Raw genomic sequence first — 19,748 nt, 5'->3', positions numbered from 1 at the left:
GAGCTGTAAGTTCCTTCCCAGCACACCTAGAAGCAACAACAGAAACTGCGGTAGGAAGCCAGGCTGAGCTAACAGCTGTAAAGTGATGGGAAGTTTGTGGAAATGCTATTTCAAAATTTGAGAAGTGGGTAAACGGCGTTTACGTCTGTTTAGTTTCCACTACAGCCCTATGTATAACTGTAAAAATAATTCACTTGGTTTAACTATTACTTTATACCAAAAAGACTCTGACTTTGACTGTTCATCTATGTTGCTGTCGCAGTGTTTTGGAGTGAGAATTGTTTGGGCAGCGTGAGAGTGTGAGACTGAAGGTGAAAGCGTGTGTCACACGCCAAAAGCGTGAGAGTTGGCAACCCAGGTGATTTTAATATGCAAATGAAGCCTTTTGGAGCCTTTTGAGATTAGAATACAATGAGAAAACATCTTGTTTTAATAAACAAATGAGTTTTATTGCATTTCGATTCTTTTAATCACAATGTCTAACTGCAGGCAAGATGGGCCTCAGGATAAGCTGGCACACTGGTGGTCAAACACACACACACACAGAATGACATTTCATACCTTTTCCAGAAATCTACTAGGGCCACAGGTTTGCTCCATAGTGCTGATGCAGAATCTCTCCTTAATTATTCCTAGTGCTATAATTACATAAATGAAGTAATCAATGTCGAAATAATGTATTTATGTTTACATTCAGTTTGTTTGACTATTTGTGTGACTGTCTGCTTTGCACAAGGCAGAAAACCTATTAAATATTTAAATTGCACAGATATATACAGTTAGTTAAAGTGAAACTACATAGCTATCTGCATCTAAAGCACCATGGTCAACGCCAGTAAATAGTTGTTGCCATCAAGTGGGTTGAACTGAATTAGCCACCAGCTAGCACTACTTGAAAGTAAAATTATACATTCTCTAAAACAGTGGACAGAAATACAATTCGTCCTATGACAAAAAGAAAGTAACGAAGACATACAGAAACAAGGTGCCCGTCCAAACCTGCTCATACTTTTTTCTGTAGCAGCACAACTGTGTCATTAGCTGGTGGCTAACGGCTGCTTGTGCAGTGAAGGCCGCGTGCATCAAATAACACAAACATGCATGCTCACTTCATCTTGTAAAATACAGCAAACAATGCACACATAAATATGCTGCAAACCCAACTTACCGGCAGTTCACCCTTTTAAGAGTAAAATCCCAAGGATTGTGTTACTCCTCCCAGTGAGTTTCCCACTGTTGTACTCATTAAAGCAGCCAATATGACGAAGAAGAGGCCATTAGTCATGCACATGGTGAGGGTTGGCTCTTTAAGTCTGATTAAAAATAACACTAAATAACTAAATAAACTATTGTGACCAAATATCGTTGAAAATGATGGACTAACAGCTGATGACATTTACACACAGTATATCATTTGCATTTAGATGGCTCATAATGGACTTCTGCTTACCTTGTTCATATGCACGCCAATGATCTATCTTCTAAACGGTCTATTTTCTCTTCTTGCAATGTCTGCCTTGATTTTCCTACTTATGTGTAGAAACTAGATTATCTCAGTTTATCTCAATATGAATGAATCTAATAAATGTTAAGTTGTTGAATTTAATGCAAATCCTATATGATTTGATCACGTTCATCTTGGAAACATGAAATTATATTGTACAAAATACATTACACTTTAGTAATATAACAGCCAGCCAGTTTCCATTTTTTGAGTGTAACTTTGTGTGTTTGAAAGGTTGCTGATTAAATGAGAAAAGAGGCATCCTTTCACTGTGCGGGCATTCGTTGTCCTTCAAGACACATCAGTTTAGAGCCATGGTGAAGAATTTTAACACAAAGTATTTAAAAGCTGGTTCATGAAGGGATCATTCTCTTTGAGCACTATTAAGAACTGGTGTAGCTGTAACCCATTTTCCTCTAAAATCATCATTCAAACAGGTGCAAACGTTAAGCTGCAGAGAGCCACAGAGGCAGCTGTGACATATTTATAAGTATTTTGGGTCATGGACTAAGTTGATTGTATGAGAGGCTGGCAATGAAGTGATTTAATTCCAGACTCCCTGGTGTAAAAGGAGAAGGAGAGGTGATTGAGAGATTTTCTTAAGTAGTTGAGGTTGACTGTGGTTCAGGAAGGCCTAATTAAACCTGCTGTCCTGCACTTATTCTCTTTGACCGTCTTTCCTTGTGGCACCAACCTGCATCACAAAAACACTCTTTGTCCAGATATGAATGGAGTTCTGATCATTATAATGAGCTATAGACTTCATAAAAGACACATTTTGCCACTTTGACTACAACATAGAAAGGTGATCCAACTTCTCTGTTTTGATCATTTGACATTGAATAATGATACAACAGCCTGCACCAGAGCATTAAAATGACTCAAGCCTGTAATCTATTATCTGTCATAGCGTTTACCTCCAAGGTTTCATAAAATTAGAGCCCACAGATCTTTTTGTGATTTATTTGTCAGCTTAAATTTTTTTTTTTCAAGTTCAGATGGGCTGAGGCACAGAGCGTAACAAGGGTTAAGGCAGAACATTTCACAAATTGTCCATGAACTGAAAGCATGCAACAACAAATCATCAAGATGCGTGTTCCAGTGGAGCAGCCAATCACAATGATTTTGTGGTTGAGTAACTAACCTGCTTGAGCATGAGTGATTAAGGCTGTAGAGACCGCAGTGTTAGCGTCGTTCGCACTGTGTGGCTCACTACATCTGCATTGCAGTTATACTAATGTTAGTCAATGTGAGTTCAATATTCAGCACCAAACACCAAATGACCCACCACCCCCAACCACAGGAACAAATGTCACTCCAAGCTGAAGTCATTAGTTAAAGAGCCAGATATTTCCCTCCTGAGTTGGTAGAAACCAAAAACACCTAAAGGAGAGTGGCCAGGTGGGCAGAAACACAACTCCAAATGAATGATGGTGTTTCTCCATATCTGCTGATAACAAATTTGTTTCTAACAAGTTCAACATATCAACTCATTTCCTCTGTCCCCAAGTCGGCAAAAGATCAGTTACCGCAGGTTTAAACAAATCTAACCAGAAATGCAAACTGAAAGCAGTAGGAAGTTGGAACAGTGACATAATTATGAAAAATGAACTGAATGCTGGAATCATTTGAGAACAAGAAGAAAAGAGGAATCCAGTGTAACGCCTTCACAGCCGATCCATTTAAATCTGTGTCACATACAAATACAGTGCTGTACAACTGCTTTTTAGGTGTTGTGTGTCCCAGCAACAGAAAACCAGAACAACAGACAGCCTGAGGTGTTTGCTTTTACTTGAGATTCACACCAAAAGTTACAATTTGATGCACAATGCTGTTTAAATAATTACAAATAAAACCAATTGAGTTAATGGTTCATTGACCAGGTTTGTACAATAAGTCCAAGTCTCATCTGCTGTTATTCTGTTCTGCTAGTTTGCTTTGGGAGTTGGCTCAGGTGTGTGTTTTTGGGGGGTTTTTTGAAGCTGAAGAAAAGAAGCTGAGACAAAAACATTACATGAACAACATTCTATCATCACTGCCTGAAAAAGATCAACACGATGGAGTGTCAGTAAATTGCAGTGTGTTTTTGTGCCTTGCTATGCAGCAACATTCATTGAATGTCATGAACCGCTGCTTTCATCAAAGTTGACATTGTGTTGAACAGGGACTGGACAGACTGTGTTCATTTTTGATGAATTTGCTGTGCCGTTGTACTCTGAAGAGTAATTACTGTTCAAAATCACAGTGGACAGCCCAATCTGCTGTGGAGTACAGTGTTGCTCATGATTCATGTAGCTTAATCAACCCTGCAGTCCCTGTGAGAAACTGAATGGACTGAATCTCTTTCAGTCAACTTTTGGTTTACGCTGCAGCAATTTTTTCCCCCTTCTCATTTGTCACAGACCTTATTTTTATGCATCAGCATGAATAGCAAAAACCTGCAATGAGTCATATGATTTTAGGTTCATGTGTGTTCCCCTCTAATCTGCAACTACATGAGAATCTGTCAATATCATGAGAATATAAAATGTTTGTTTCTCTGCTTTCACATTTTCACCATCACATTTTTCTTTCTCATTTTGCAAAGCAATACTTAGAAGATGGAGGACAAGGCAATGTTATCTTTTTTGCTTCATTTGGATGAACACTGCAACATCCCAGAGTCAAAAGAGAAGATAACAGTACCATCTCTGTGTGCAGAGTATTTTAGGTCCAGGATGTGTTTTCTATGGTGGTGCAAAAGTACTGCTCTCATGTTTAAATTTTTTTTCTAACTGAATAAATGCATCAAATCTTCAAGAGTTTGTTCCTTCACCATCTGCTCATCTTGTTAAATTGTTTTTGAAGCTGGCACATCATCAAACAGTTGTGCATTTTTTACCATCTCATACTGGAGCTGACAGATTTTTTTCTGTCGCAAAAAGCCAGGTGACCCTAGGATGTACTAGTGATTACCAGTGGTGGAAGAAGTATTCAGATCATTTAAAGTAAAAGTACCAATGACGCAATGTAAAATGCTCAATTATAAGTAAAAGTCCTGCATAAGAAATCCTACTGAAGTAAAAGTACATAAGTATTATCAGCATGTTGTAGTTAAAGTATTGCAGTAAAAGTAGTGGTTTGGTCCCTCTGACTGATATATTATTATATATGACATCATTAGATTATTAACACTGAAGCATCAGTGTTAGAGCAGCATGTTACTGTTGTAGCTGCTGGAGGTGGAGCTAGTTTGAACTGCTTTATATACAGTTAGCTAATTTAGTCCAGTGGTTCCCAATCTAGGGGTCAGACCCCTCCAAAGGGTCACTAGATAAGGTAGGTGGATAGGTATTTTGGAAGCTTGTTATATTATCCATTGTGTCAAATCTTCATCTGAAAAGTAACTAAAGCAAATAAATGTAGTGGAGTAGAAAGTACAATATTTCCCTCTGAAATGTAGTGGAGTTGAAGTACAGTACTTGAGTAAATGTACTTAGTTACTTCCCACCAGTGGTAGCTTGCTAACAAATAACATGTAAATAAGACTGTTGTGAATTTGTTGAAAGTTGTATTTTTTGCCAAGCTAGTGACATGGTTCAAGAGATTATATTGTGGTCCAGAAAGAACTCTCCCCCCCTTCCCTCTCTGTCCTAAGCCCCTCCCACAAGACAAGCACACACTTCATACACAGGCACAACACAATAGTGTTCACTACTGCACTCACTCACACACATAACTTCCTCTCAAGGCACAACAACCTTTAGTAAACAGGACTGCCTCTCACCTATTTGAAGTCAACCACAAAGATATGAGTGTCCCATCTCCCTGCGTGAATTCAAGTGATATCACGTCTCACTTCAGGGAGCTGAGTTCATTTCCATTGAAAGTCTCTCACTCCGGTGTTGTTGATAAGATTCGCTGTTCATTTTCCCCCGCACTATAGGCAATAGTCCGATGATCACACGCTGCTTTTCATTCTGTATTCTGTTGATATACCTGTCTTTTTTCTCTCTCCTTCCACAAATCATGCAGTCCCGTCACTTCCTTTCTGTTGGTGTCCCGCCGCTCATCAGGCCTCCAAGCTCTCTGTTTTGAAGATTCCGGTCATGCGCAATGAATGCTCGGGCAGGCCTCCATTAAAGCTTTCCCTTAGCTTTAATGGAGGCTAGCTGTTTTCTTCTGCTTCCAGGGTTCAAGTTAAGCTAGGCTACACATGTCCCAGTGAAGTGTACAGTATATTTCATTCCTCCACAATAATATGTTTCGCCTTGACAGCAGAGGATCATAGATTAGAGTTTTGAGCTTCTTCTTGAATTCATTTGCATTTTGATGAGGAAATGTATGTTTATTTGAAATAACTTCAGCTCCTAACCTTTTAAGAGATGGGGTTCATATAATAGCAACCATGTGTTATGTCAAGACAAGCATGTTGACACTCCGTAGAAATTTAATGTCAATAAAATTTAACGTCAATCTCTATGAGATGTAGACACTTCATCACCTCAGGGTCCCTTCTTTGAAACACTCTGATACAACAGCAGCGCTATGTACCTGTTAATCATTCTGACAGCCTCAAAAATATCACACACTCACACCTGAATGACAGCACACACAAATACAATACTGATTCACACAGGCAGGTAACACATTTGTGTGTTCTGTCTTGCTTTCTTGCTCTCTCACACACACACACTCACTTCATTATGTCTGGATTGGATCCAAAATAATATTTGTTGTTGCTGTGTTCCATATTAGACAAGAGATACTCACCAGCTTCTTAACCCCTCCACTCCTCCACCCACTCCAGCCCAATCCCTTTCTCTCTCTCTCTCTTTCTCTCTCTCTCTCTCTCTCTTTACACACACACACACACACACAGAACCCACACAAACCTCCCACATAGTACCACAGAGGGGCTATTGGTCTATGACTAATGAAATCATTCTTGGCAGAGACACAAAAGAGCTCAGCTGGAAATAAGCACTTTTTTGTCTACTTGCTCCTCTCTCTTTAGACACACACACACACACACACACGTACGTTTTAGAAATTTGTATTGGTGTTTAAATGTTTCTTGATTTAACTTGAGCGCTCACTGTAACACATCTGATATCACGTGTACTAATGTGAAACTGTATGCATGCCTCCCATTTCTCTCTACTTCCCTTTTTTTCTTCCTTACTCACTCCATTTTCCTTTGTCTTCCTCTGCTAACACTTTCCTCTCAATCCTGCTTCCCCTGTTTTTTCTTGTCCAATCTTGTTCTTTGAATCCCACCCACCCTCTCACTGATTTCTTTTTTGTAGAAATTGAGAAATTGCTGTATAATTACCAACAAAGCACTGACTGCTCGAGCTACATAATTGTCTCTACCATACATTGCAATTATCTGCCATGTTGGCTATTTTGAGTCAAACACAAGTAATTATAGGGTTTTCATGTTACAGAGATTATCTGACTGTAATCACAATAAACCTCAGTCATCTCCACCTACTGTACATGTGCTGGTCTATTCATCTCCTCGGACATGGAGAACATCTAAAATAACATAATTACATGATGAAATATACTGTATATCTCAGTATTGGGCGATCTGCTGAAATAGGAGCCAAATTTACAGACTCCTCTGCTTCTCCTAGTCCATGTAGCCAACATAACAACTGCAATGTAAACAAGACCAGACGCAAACAACATAATCGTTGTTTTTTGAAAATAAATCTTACATTATAAGGAATTGTTAGGATTAGCCAATACTAAAGACAGAATGTAAGACAATTTAGGCTCTCAGTGGATTTTCTTGACCACAGGTGCAAATTAGTGCTGACCTCTGGAACAGTGGTTTCCAACATGGGGGTGCAGACCCACCCAAGATGTCACAAGGTAAATCTAAGGGATCACAGGTTGTCACAGGTTAAAGCTGCTCTGATACATACTAACGTTCTACTAATTTTGGTGTAAGGAGTAGGGAAAAATGTATTTGTGCAGTACAAAATGATAGGTTTCAGTTCAACACACATTGGCCACATATGTAGCATTGCATCATTTGATGTCCATAGCACACAGACAGACAAAATTCAAGGTATAGTAGCTGTATCCATGCTGTGAGCAATTGTGATAAAATTGCTTCTTTCCTGGAGAGTTACGTTAAAAATGTCAAACACAGTAAGTAAAACTACTGAAAAAAACACCTACTCAGTTGTCTGCAATGTGTAATTATCAGTTTTATAAATGCTTGTATGCTTCTCTACAGTTTAAAAATTTTGCCATAAGTCACATCATTGTCATTCACTGAGGTTACACTTCCTCTAATCCAAGATCTCCAATAGTCCCACAGTGTGTTTCAGAGCACCTCTCACATTTTAGGATTTAACTGTGAGAAATAATTTCCTTCAGGTTGCCATGAAGTCTAACTGTGTGAACACTGTAACCTTTACCTTGACTGGCTTTGATGTGGAGGTCTCACTAATTGGGCTGCTACCCAATTTTAATTTTACTCCAATAACTAGATTTCTGTGCTTTCTGGGTGGGCTCACTGTATGTATTTATGTACAGTTTCAGTGTTTATGTGTATATAAATCTAAGGGAATTAAACCAGAGGCGAGGTTCACGTCTTAACGAACAATCAGTGTGCAGGATAAAAGACTCCCTCCTACTCTCTGATGTTGGCTCTTTGTGATGTTATTATCATATACCTCTGTGGGGCTGAATTGATAAAACATGAATGATTGTGAGGCATGGTGCCTCGTTTATGTTTTCTCTCTCATGGGACAGTAAGGGTAGTTTGCATTTAAACAACAGCCTCTGGAATTTTGTCCCACAAGACTAAGAATATGAAGATATTATTTTTCTCTCACCAGTCGCCCACCATGTCTTCTATAGATCAATAGTATCATTTTGAACCAGATGAATGGCTGTCTTTGTCAGAGTGCTATGATGTAAATTCTCTTATCGTTCCCATTAACCAGACATTGGGTTTTTTTCCATTAGAGAAGGAAACCAAAGAGTTTTTACCTTGCTGCTCATTTGAAGGAATTTTCAGGACTGACCTTGAGCTTTTTTTGAATTGCAAATGTCACAAAATATAAAAGACAACACTGAGAATTAACTTAGCATTTTGAATGGTGTGCATATTTCAACTTCAGAGCTTTTGTCTAATCCCAAACCTTTGTCTGACCTCAAAAAGAACTAATTTGACAAAGATATATTATTATGAATATCGTGAACTTAGAATTATAAGTTATTATCTGCCTTTTTTGGTCAAAAATGAGCTCACATGGCAAAGTTCTTTGACAAGTTATTAAAGGGGACCTAATATGCTCATTTCCAGCTCTATATTTTTATTTTGGACTCCACTGGAGTAGCTTTGCATGATCCACAGTTCAAAAAACTCCCTATTTATCTTATACTGGCCCTTTATGCAGCCCCTCAGTTCAGCCTCTGTCTCTAACAGGCAGTCTTACAGTTTTAGTCCAGTAATTGGGCTTCTCTGACAAACACACATACATACACCTACATACTATTTGTCAGAAGTTTTTAAAGTCTGGTAATTGGTTGGAGTTTTTTGTATCAAACCAACTCCCCAGTGAAATGACTCTATTTTAAATCATCATTACACTACCATCTTTCCCCAAAATGATAAATCAATGTCTTCTAAAGTCCCTTCAAAGGGGACCTATTGTGCTCATTTCCAGCTCTATATTTTTATTTTTGGACTCCTCTAGAGTAGCTGTGCATGATTCACAGTTCAAAAATCTCTTTATTTGTCTTGTACCTGCCCTTTATGCAGCCCCTCAGTTCAGACTATTTCTCTAACAGGCAGTCTTAGCTCCTGTCTCTTTAAGGCCACCTTCCCAATGAGCCCACTCTGTTCTGATTGGCCAGCTTTCCAGAGGCCTGCCAAGGGGCAGCCATATAAGAGTTGTGTTAAGTTACTGCTGATGCAAACCCAATATTTCCTGCTTTATTGCTTCATATTAAAAGCTTTGAAATGACTAAATAATGGAAGACTTTTATTGTGAAGAATTTACAATAAACGTGTTCCTCACCGAATTAGCAGAGCTTTGTTAGTGGTGCTAAAAACCAGTTGACAGAAGATATGGAGATATTAGGAGCTCGTTGTTCAGCAGATCAGTTAGAAATAATGCAAGGACACAGCCACAGTGATGATGATTTTTGATGAAGAGCTGCAGACAACCAGCACACCTCCAACTGGTTAACAACTTATTTTTCTTTGCCCTGCTGTGTAATGGAAAAACTACCCCCAAAACAACAGAAAAACACCAGAATGTTAGTGGAGCTGAGCAATGAACAGATGACCATATAAAGAAATCCGTCACAAGCCGACATTAGCTTGGGCTGAAAGTAGATAAAAACATTGGAAACCGAGCCTTCAGAGCAGTCTGAAGCCGATGCTATTTGCTCACAGATATTACTTCTACATATGTTTACCTTGTTATTTGACACTTTGGCCATATTTAATATGAACATCTGACAACATTATATATATGACTGATGATTTTATCAAAACCAACAATGTAATTTTCTGTCTTGGTTAAACTTGATTAAATTTGGTTAAAGTTGACTTTAGCCACCATGCTACATAGCTAGCTTGCAAATGTTTTTTGTTGCTTTGTTAGTAGAACAACTTTTATTCGGTTTAAATCTCACTGAAAATTGTTGATATGACCAAATGTTTTTCAGTTCTGAATACATCAATTATGTAGGCTACATTTTTAAAAAGTTAGACTAAACTGTTTACTTTTCTCAACAAAATCATTGCTTTCAGTCAAGCCTCAATAAACAGAACCTTATTATTCCAAGTGAAATGAGAATCATAAGGCTGTATATCTGAAATCCACCTGATCTAGAAAAACCCATTTGTGATAGGATTTTAATATCAGACATCATTAAGTGTGTTATTTTGACCGATAAAAGATAACTTAACTGTATATCAGTTTTGCTTCCTAGGATAAAAGCGTTGATCCTCAACATCTCAAAACCACCCAGATCACACATAGAGTTTTTGAGTTGTACTGGAAATCAGTGGATGACTCAACATGGTTTAGGCACTATGACGGCCGATGAAGTTACTCTAAAGCACATGTTTTGAACACCCACACCCAGATCTAAAGTCCAAACTTATGAAAACGGCATTTTGCTTGTGTAGCTGTTATCTGTGGTCTGCCTACTCGCTTCATCCTCTTTGAATTAAGTGCTCCTCTCCCTCAGCACACCCACCTTCAGCAACACCTCTATATGGACACCACCCCTGTGTTTACTGCCCAGACTACCAACAAGCCCCATGTGAATCTTAAGAGCCATCTGACAAGAAAGGCCATTTGCACAGCCACAGCCCTGCTGGTTTTTGGTATTTAGCATCCACTGAATCCTGTATTACCCAATCAAGGGCCACGCTGAGTTTGTAGTCCAGGCTCTGGTTTTCCGTCTGAACTCTCTGTAGGCCCTCTCAACTCTTCATGGCTGCAGCCAATCTTGCCCTGACCAAGCTCTGAATTCTCCCACTTCAACCAGTTCCTCTCACGACTAAATTCAGAATCCTGTGAATGGCTTACAATTCTAAGTAGGGTGCAGTCCCATCTCTCCAGGACTTTACACTTTGCTAGCACTCTCACTGATTCTGCTCTACCTTCCCCAAGGAGTACTGATACCTAATCAAGACTCACTCCCTAACTTCCAGCCTGGACTGACAGTCCTCCTCACTTTCTTATTTCACTCCCTCCTCTTTGCTACATTCTTTCATTCAGGTGATCATGCTCTTGCCATTTTTGATTGCCATTTGTCTTACTCTTGTTTCTTTATGAGATTTAATAGACCCAGGAATACAGTTGTTGCACTCTCATAGATTTCTTTTGTTTTTCATTTTGATGAAATGTATCCATATAAGTATCGTCAAAATGCAGAGGTCTTAAAAATTAAATGTTTTCACTCTATTTCTTGAATTAAAGTTGCATTAGATTTTTTGAATAGTTGTTGAGGAGAGCTGACAGATGCACAGTGACCACCATATTCCCAGCCTCTAAAGTTGTACGACTAATGTGTTAGCAAAAAATAGCCTATTTACACATCCAGTAAACACAACACAAATATCTGGCTTTTTATCTGCTAAATGCTCCACTATGTTCACCAGCTGGTCGCTAACTTTATCGGTCTTTCAGCTTTGATCAGGTAACGTGGATAAGTGGTGCTGTAAACAGCTGTCTGCTGTGGCTGGAAAAGAGGCTGATGAGAACTGTGTCTTGTCTGTTGGTGAACCAAAACAATGAGCTAAAAGAGGCTAAAAGGCCCCATCGATGTGAGGAGAACTGCAAAATTGGGTGTTAGTTTTGATCCATTGTTTATGTATAGTACATACTGTATTGATTGGTGCAGCTTTATACCAGCAGACATTAAGCAACATCAGCATTTATTTGGAGTCATGTTTGTGACCAGTCTGTTTTCTTAGCTAAAATGATCCACCAATACCCAATTTTTCTCCCTCATCAGCTGTAACTTTGTCTGTCATTTGGTGCTAAGCAAGTAGAATACAGTAAGGGTTTCAATTTTATTTATTTATTTTGCTGAAAACAGGTGTTGGAAACAGTTAGATTGAACCCTACGGCCAATGTGATGTTAAAACAAAAAATTAGGTAAAATAGGCCAAAAAGCTCAGAGGAGAGATTTTGGCACTGAATGACCCCTTTTACATTAAACAACATTTGATTTGTTGTTAACATGAAAGATATTGGTAATGTTGGTCTTGGGAGTGAGTCCTTGGGAAATTAACCCATTAAGTCAGAAAAACATTTTGTAGGAGCCAAAGTCATCCAAATATCCCTCTTAGATCATTAGCTGCCTGCGCTACCACCTTGTTATAGATAAGGTCATAGTTTTTAATGGATGGTGAGGTCTTGTTTTAATTAATGGAATCAGGTTTATTTTATGAGATGGTTTCTGGTTGAAATTGTGTATTATTTTGTAGCATGTAGCATGTATGCATGTAGGAGCATAATGCCATGTGTTGGCAGTGAGCTCTGGAGCCAATAATGTACCACTAACCCATGGATTCATATGTTATCATTGCTTAAACTCATTTTATCTGTGCTGGGTCATCCCACAGGGCAGAGCCTATTCTTCAGCGAATAAAGGAGGACCGGACCCGGGTGGTGTCTCCCTCTTTTGACAACATCAAATATGACACCTTCGAGATTGAAGAGTACCCGCTGTCTGCTCAGGGTTTTGACTGGGAGCTGTGGTGTCGATACCTCAACCCACCAAAGTCCTGGTGGACACAACGCAACCACACTGCCCCTATCAGGTAAATACAATGAGAGCTATAAGACTTTGTTTTGAGCTCAACAAAAGGGATAAGCATTTTAAAAATAATGAAAAAAATAAAGAAACCTGTTACACAGTTTCATTTCATTGAAGAAGATGTCTTGTTACCATGAAAAAAGTGAGACACCAGCAAAATAATCTGCCAGTGCAGTTTTAATTATTAATAATTTGACTAGAAGCATATTGAAGTAGGTTTGATAAGATCACTTACTAAGCTCATTATTTTTACATTATAATTTCTTGAACACTAATCCCCATGAATAATTATGTATGTAAATTCTGGTAAGTGTAGTGTCAATATTCCAACCCTTGTAAAACCTGGGGGATGCAGCACAGTCACAAAGTACATTAAATATAACACATCCAATTCTTAGTCTTCAACACACCAAAGGAGAAAAGCAGGTATTTTTTCCCCACTATAACACATCGCATCACATTTGATGCGACCCACCTTGTATACAGTCATTGCACATACTCTGGATATAATGGTACAGAAACATTGCCAGTATGACAGATAAAGACTGCTTGGAGACACTGCAGAAGCTACTACAATAAAACAGCCCAGCAACAATAGCAAAATTGCCTACCACCAATATCTGCAAGAGGATAATACATCTGTTGTTGTGGCTCATTGCAAGCAAATCAATGATGCAGTGTTTATAGATTCAGACAAAGACAAGAGGACATATCTTGCTCAATATTGTAATGGAGGAAGATGAATAGCCCCAATTATTTATTTTATCTTTTTTAGTACCTTCTCTGAAGTGCACTTTGTCACTGGCTTTGCTCACAAACACCCCTTTAAAGTATTACCAGTGTTTATGACTTTCAAGGCATTTTGTCAAAGAAATTACTAATTTTTGATGTAAATATGTATATTTCATTTCATTACACATTTCACTGATTAATTGAGAAATAAATATTTATGTACTGTGTCCATAGTTTTACTGTATGATTTGTTGCTCATAGGTGATCAGAACCGAAAACCTTTCCCTTATTATTAACCAGGCAAAACAGGCAACTGCCGAAGGTCTTAAATCCCACGTTCACTAATTCATTTGGTTTTGGTAATTTGATTATCTGCAAATTAAATTTATGCAAAGGGAATTTGGACCACTAATGAACAATATCAACTATAGTGAGTTCTGCATTATTGTATAGTGAGTCCTGCCTAAATTTTGTGGTCTTGTCTTTGAGAGGGGATCTGTGTTGAAGTCGAGTTTGTTATTCTAATATGATATGTACTCTATTCTGGTGTCAGTGCATGGCATGGGATGTAGTGTCACACCAGCAAACTGGTATTTTCCTGGGATACGCTGAGGACATGACCTCAACTACACTGGTTTGGTATATTGGATAGTCACTCTTCACCCCAGGGCAGGAGAAGTGAAGCAGAGGGTTTGGCGATGCCAATCCAGTAGCGCACTGCAACCTTAGCACCAAAAATGAGTGTCGGGTGAGCTGACATGAGCTGGTCTCGGGTTACATGCCCAAGACCAGCTCATGTCAGGTCTAAAGCTTGGTGCACTTGTGGTTCATAATATATGTATAGAACATGATGTTACTAGCCTCTTACTAGCTCCTTAAAGCATTACTAAGCTGTACACTATAGCGTCTTGGCTAAGTGCAGGTCAAATGTGCATACGGAATGTCTATGAAGTATTTTTAATTTGTACATCATATAAAATCTTATTGTTTTCACAATAGAAACCTGAAAAAGCTGCATGTGAAATGTTCTGTCAGCTCCACAGCCTTTATCTTGTGTATTTTCCAGAGATGTGCAAGATTTGGCAAAATATGCGACTACAAAACCTCTTTTCCCTCTTAAACATGTTAGATATGATGCAGCTACACTATAAACATGCATTAAATACATAACCAATATTTGATGAATGAATTATGATTGTATTGTGCCACTATATGGAGATTGTAGAGAAAAGAATGTGTTCAAAGTCAGAGGTGGGAGGGCCTATTAGCATTTTGGGTTTCAGAGTTTCTGGCTGTTCGCCAGTCTGTGTATCCACAGGGAGGAGAAATTCACCCAAACAAGCTGTTTTTGCAGTGGTGCTGTATTTCATATTGATAAGAGGAGATGTGTGGGACTGACAGCATACTAATAGGAGTTATTTTTCACTCCTGTTGATTCAGTTTGATGTTGATGAAAGATCTGTTTGCTTTTTCCCCTGAATTTCCTCCAAATGTCCTGAATTTATTGTGTTAGGCAAAGGCATCATTTTGACAGCTGGATCATTTGTAAGTCTAATGTACTGCATAGGTTTATCATGAAGGGCTAAGGCCTATGTTTAGAGCATCAAATGTGCAGCATACCTGAAAAAAACAGACCTTCAGGGCCTTGATGCCCAGTGTGGGGCTAACTGTTGAGTTAGGCCTATTTTTGTTGTGTGTCTTGAGGAGAATTTTGCATTTAAACTCCCTAATTTCTATTTATTTAGTTCAATACATTTTTTTCTCTTTCCTCTTTTCTCATTTCGCCCTCTATTTCAGGAGCCCCGCTCTGATCGGCTGCTTTGTGGTCGACAGGAAGTACTTTGAGGAAATTGGCCTGCTAGATGAAGGCATGGAAATTTATGGAGGAGAAAATGTGGAGCTCGGCATCAGGGTGAGTTGGTTTGAGAAACTGTATCTTATTAGCCGTACATCCATGGCAACCACATGCCATAAGTATACTGTATTTGTCTGAACCCATACATACACTAAAAATATCTGTAACGCAGTGTAATTTGTGTCCTGTACGGATGCATCAGCAGTCATCTCCGTCTAAATAGAAATACTGAATAGTAAACATGTCCAGCATACAATAAAAGAAGAATGACCTTTCCTTTGACAGAATGGGCGCTTTGTCAGTCATCCACATTATTCATTCAGTCTGACTCACGCAAACTGAGCTGATTACTAATGATGTAATGATGTGCCAGATAACATAATAATTTAATTAACCTACATTCTAGATTTTTTTTCTATGAAATATAACTATATTTGTTACATTATGACAAGTTTAATTTTCATATTTTGTTGCACTTTCTGGCATCATTTAGCTTTAACAGGTTTAGAACATTTTCAGTGAGTTTAACTACAGATATTAAGACGTTAACAGTTACTGCAGGAATTCTCTTACTGGGTCTCAAGAGGCAGAGGGCTCTTAAGGCTGCAAATCAGTCCCATGAGAACACAAATGTTGGAACAGCTTTGAGACTGAAAGGACACAGGAGACATCCAAGAGAAACTGTTTATTCAGGCTTAGTGCAGAGTGATTTACAGTGTAGTGTAAGTGAAGCACAGGTTTGATTATAAGCCCAGGCCCGGCTGACGATGATCCAAGCCACTGGGTTAAGAGCACATCATAGTTGAAAAAATGTGTAATTCTCTCAGGCTTGACCAGGTCAAGTTCAGATTTAGTGGACAGTTGTGGACAAGTGAGCCTAAAGAGGAGATTGTTGGGTGATTATTGCGCTGTATTCTCTATCTTCTTAAAAAAGAAAAACTCACACTGCAATGCAGCCCTACTGTCATTTGCTTTTCTCTTTCTCTTATCATATCCAGTTGTGAGGTGTTGATAGCTGTTGCAACCAAACACCAGTTTCCCCTATTCCAGTCTTGTAATCCTCTACAATAATATAAAAATATGAAGGAGACACATGCATAGAGCCAGAAGATCACATTTTGGCAAATGAGAATGAAGCTTGCATGGAGCTACGGTTGGACAAGCAGCAAGAACTACAGGTCACTATTTTTGTGACTAACACTCTCCTTTAATTTAATATTTCACTCCTAATGTCTCCTTAATAATGTTTCTGAAAATAGAGTAATTACCTGTTGTGACCTGAAATTCTTGTAGCAAAAAAACCCATGCAGGGCACATGTACATTGGTATGGGCTACACTGGCTGTGGTGTTTGGCTCAATCCCATACTGGCCCTGTCTCCGAACCCTCAAACACATTAGTGTAAAGGTTTCACCATATTAAAAAGTATTCCAGACCAGCTAGTGTGGAGTGGAAGACAATAATAAAACCCTCCAGTAGCAAGACTGCTGTCTCGTCATGCTCTGCTACTCCTAACCTGTAGCACAGCTGTTGAATAATAGAGGAAAGGTAAGTTTTGTCCAGCTACAGCCTGAAGTGTTTTAATATCCGTCACCAATCCATCTCATGAAACAAATACACTTCCATTCCATCAGATGTAAAAATCTACTCTAACTCCGAAAGACCTACACCAAGATATAACCCCCTGTATTTTTTTTTCAATCCTGTTCCAATCGCCAGACAAGAACGTCAAAAGAATGTTTCATTGCTTTTTTTGTGATTTATATTTTATTGATTTTTCTGTATAATCCAACACCAAAAATGTCTGTTAAGAAAATCATACAAAACAACAGTAAAAATATACACCAGCATACATACAGTACCAGTCAAAAGTTTGGGCATATTTTCTCATTCAAGTGAATGGGAAGATGTGTCCAAACTTTTGACTGCTACTTTATATATATATGTGCATATATGCACATATGTACCTACCCACATATGCATACATGAAAGTAGTCCACAGATTTAACATTGCAGGAATCAGCTCTGTATGAACTGCAGGAAAGGAGACCAGGTGTTGTGGAAAGGGATCAGATTGTCCTTTAGGGTTGATGTGAGCTTTTCTGGGTTTGAGTGGTCTGTTAACAGATTGAGCCAGTGGTTGATTGATAATTTCGTTGTGTCTTTCCAATTGAGTAATATGATTTTCTTGGCAGCTGTTAACGCTATTAAGATGAAAGTTTGGAGATGTTTTGGGATTGTATGTTAGGAGAGATCACCTAACAGAGAGATTGAAGGGGAGGGCGGGATGCTGAGGCTGAGGATCTCAGACAGCATTCCCATGTCCTCCGACCAAAACCGCCTAACTGGTGCGCAGAGCCAGAATGCATAAAGTGATTGTCTATTCCAGTGGGACAGTGTGTGCAGGTGCTGCTGTCTGTGAAGCCCATATGGTACATTTTGTGAGTGGTGATGTGTACTCTGTGAAGGACCTTGTATTGAATTAGCTGATTTTTTGAGTTGTATGACATGGAGGATGTGTTGTTGCATATGTTTTTCCAGTTGATGTCTGATTGATGAATATTCAAGTCTGATGTCTATTTGTCTATTGGTATTGAAACATTATTGTCATGCTGGGAAAAGAGTTTGTAAATCTGTGGTAGTATTTTTTTGGGCTGAAATGAATATAGTTGTATATGCCAAGTAAGGTAAAAACATTTTCTTAAAAAAAAAAAGGGTTGATGTTAAGAGGCTACGGAAGTGAAGAGAAAGTAATGTCAGGATGTTTAATCAGTGTCAGTTTTGGTTTTATATAGATGAATTATGTTGAATAGTCTTCACATATTTTCTGAGGAATGTTTCCCTTTGATGAAACCAGTCTAATCCTGGTGCACAAGTGATGAAATTACAGATTCCAGTTATAATGCCAAAGCTTTGCTTATAATTTTAACATCAGTATTTATTATAGATATAGGGCGGTAGGTGGAGCAGTGTGTAGAGTCTTTGTTTGATTTAAGGATAAGTAGAATCAGGGCAGTATTCATATGATGGGGAATTTTAAAACTATGGAGGCTATCGGAGATCATTTTGAAAAATAAGGGTGAGAGAAGGGACCAGAAATGTTTATAAAAAAATATACTGGGTATCCATCGAAACCTGGGGACTTGTTGTTGGGCATGAGTAGTAGTGCTTTCCTCAGTTCATCTAGGGTGACTGGTTTATCCAAATTCTCTGCCTGGGTTGTGAAGAGTTTTGGTAGGGAGATATTCCTCAGAAAAACATAATCTTCTGTAGATGTGGTGTCATGGTCAGGGGTGTATAGTGTTTCCAGAGATATCTTCCCTTGATGTGATGTTAGATTTTTCAGATTGTTGTTTCATTTGGTTAGCCAGTTTACCAGTTTTATTACCAAATTTAAAATGTTGTTGACAGAGTCTAAGGAGGTTGTATTCACTTTTTTTGTTAAGAAGACTGTTAAGTTCATGTTTGGTTCATGTTTGGTTTTGAGTGATTCTTTGCTGATTTTGTCTGTAGGTGTTTGAGAGACCAGGGTGTCCAGTCTTCAATTCCTGCTGTAGAAAATGTTCTGTTGCAGTTTCTTCTTTTTTTATTGTTTGTGGAATATGCTATCATTCTACTTCTTAGAGTTGCTTTTGCTGTTTCCCAGAGAGTGCTTGCAGCATGGTCTGAAATAATAATACAGTGAATGTTGTATTCTATTGCTCTATGCTTGAGTGAGTTGTTGATCAGAAAAAAGTCAATGCAGGGAGTATGTTTTGTGGTATGAGGAGTAGTAGGAATATTCTCTATTGTCTGGATTGTATAGTCTCCAGATATCCGCCAGTCATATATTATTTAATTGTAGATGAGGATTGGAAGGGCTTGTGGGAGGTTAAAATAGAGGAGCAATCAAGATCTGGGTTCAATACAGAATTTCAATCACCTCCTAGAATAATATGAGAATTGGGAAAGTTGGCTAATTCTAAAAAGATGGAGTGAAAGAAAGTGGGAGAGTCAGTGTTGATGATAATGAAACATCCTTCTGGATCAGTTACAGCTGATTTATGGGGAAATGGTCTGTTTTTGCTAATCAGAATGAAAGCACCACGTCTTTTAGAGTTGTAAATTGAGTGGTAGGTCTGGCTAATCCATCCGGCCCTGAGTTTCTGAGACTCTGCCTCTGTGAGGTGGGTTTCGTGTAATAGACACATGTCTGATTTCAGTTTATGTAGATGGTTCAATACTCTTTTTGCAGGGGAGCTGATTCCTCTTATATTCCAAGATGTTATATTCTGAGGCAGTATGGGTAGGACTGGGCAAGGTAGAGATACTGAGGGTATGGAGATACTGAGTAATGCTTGATGGTGATGAAAGGTAATGGGTAGTG

General features: G+C 38.6%; 1 protein-coding gene across 2 annotated transcripts in view; it reads left to right on the top strand.

Moving 5' to 3' along the window:
* Nucleotides 1–19,748, top strand: part of LOC137182600 (polypeptide N-acetylgalactosaminyltransferase 18-like) — a 183,916-nt gene that overhangs the window by 110,593 nt on the left and 53,575 nt on the right. For both annotated transcript variants that reach the window (XM_067588927.1, XM_067588928.1), the window contains exons 5-6: nucleotides 12,603–12,800; nucleotides 15,326–15,440. In XM_067588927.1, coding sequence (XP_067445028.1) covers nucleotides 12,603–12,800; nucleotides 15,326–15,440 — 313 coding nt within the window. The remainder of the gene's footprint in view (nucleotides 1–12,602; nucleotides 12,801–15,325; nucleotides 15,441–19,748) is intronic.

This window comes from Thunnus thynnus, chromosome 5 (genome assembly GCF_963924715.1).
Source record: "Thunnus thynnus chromosome 5, fThuThy2.1, whole genome shotgun sequence".
NCBI lineage: Eukaryota > Metazoa > Chordata > Actinopteri > Scombriformes > Scombridae > Thunnus > Thunnus thynnus.
This window is presented reverse-complemented; position numbering and strand designations above follow the sequence as displayed.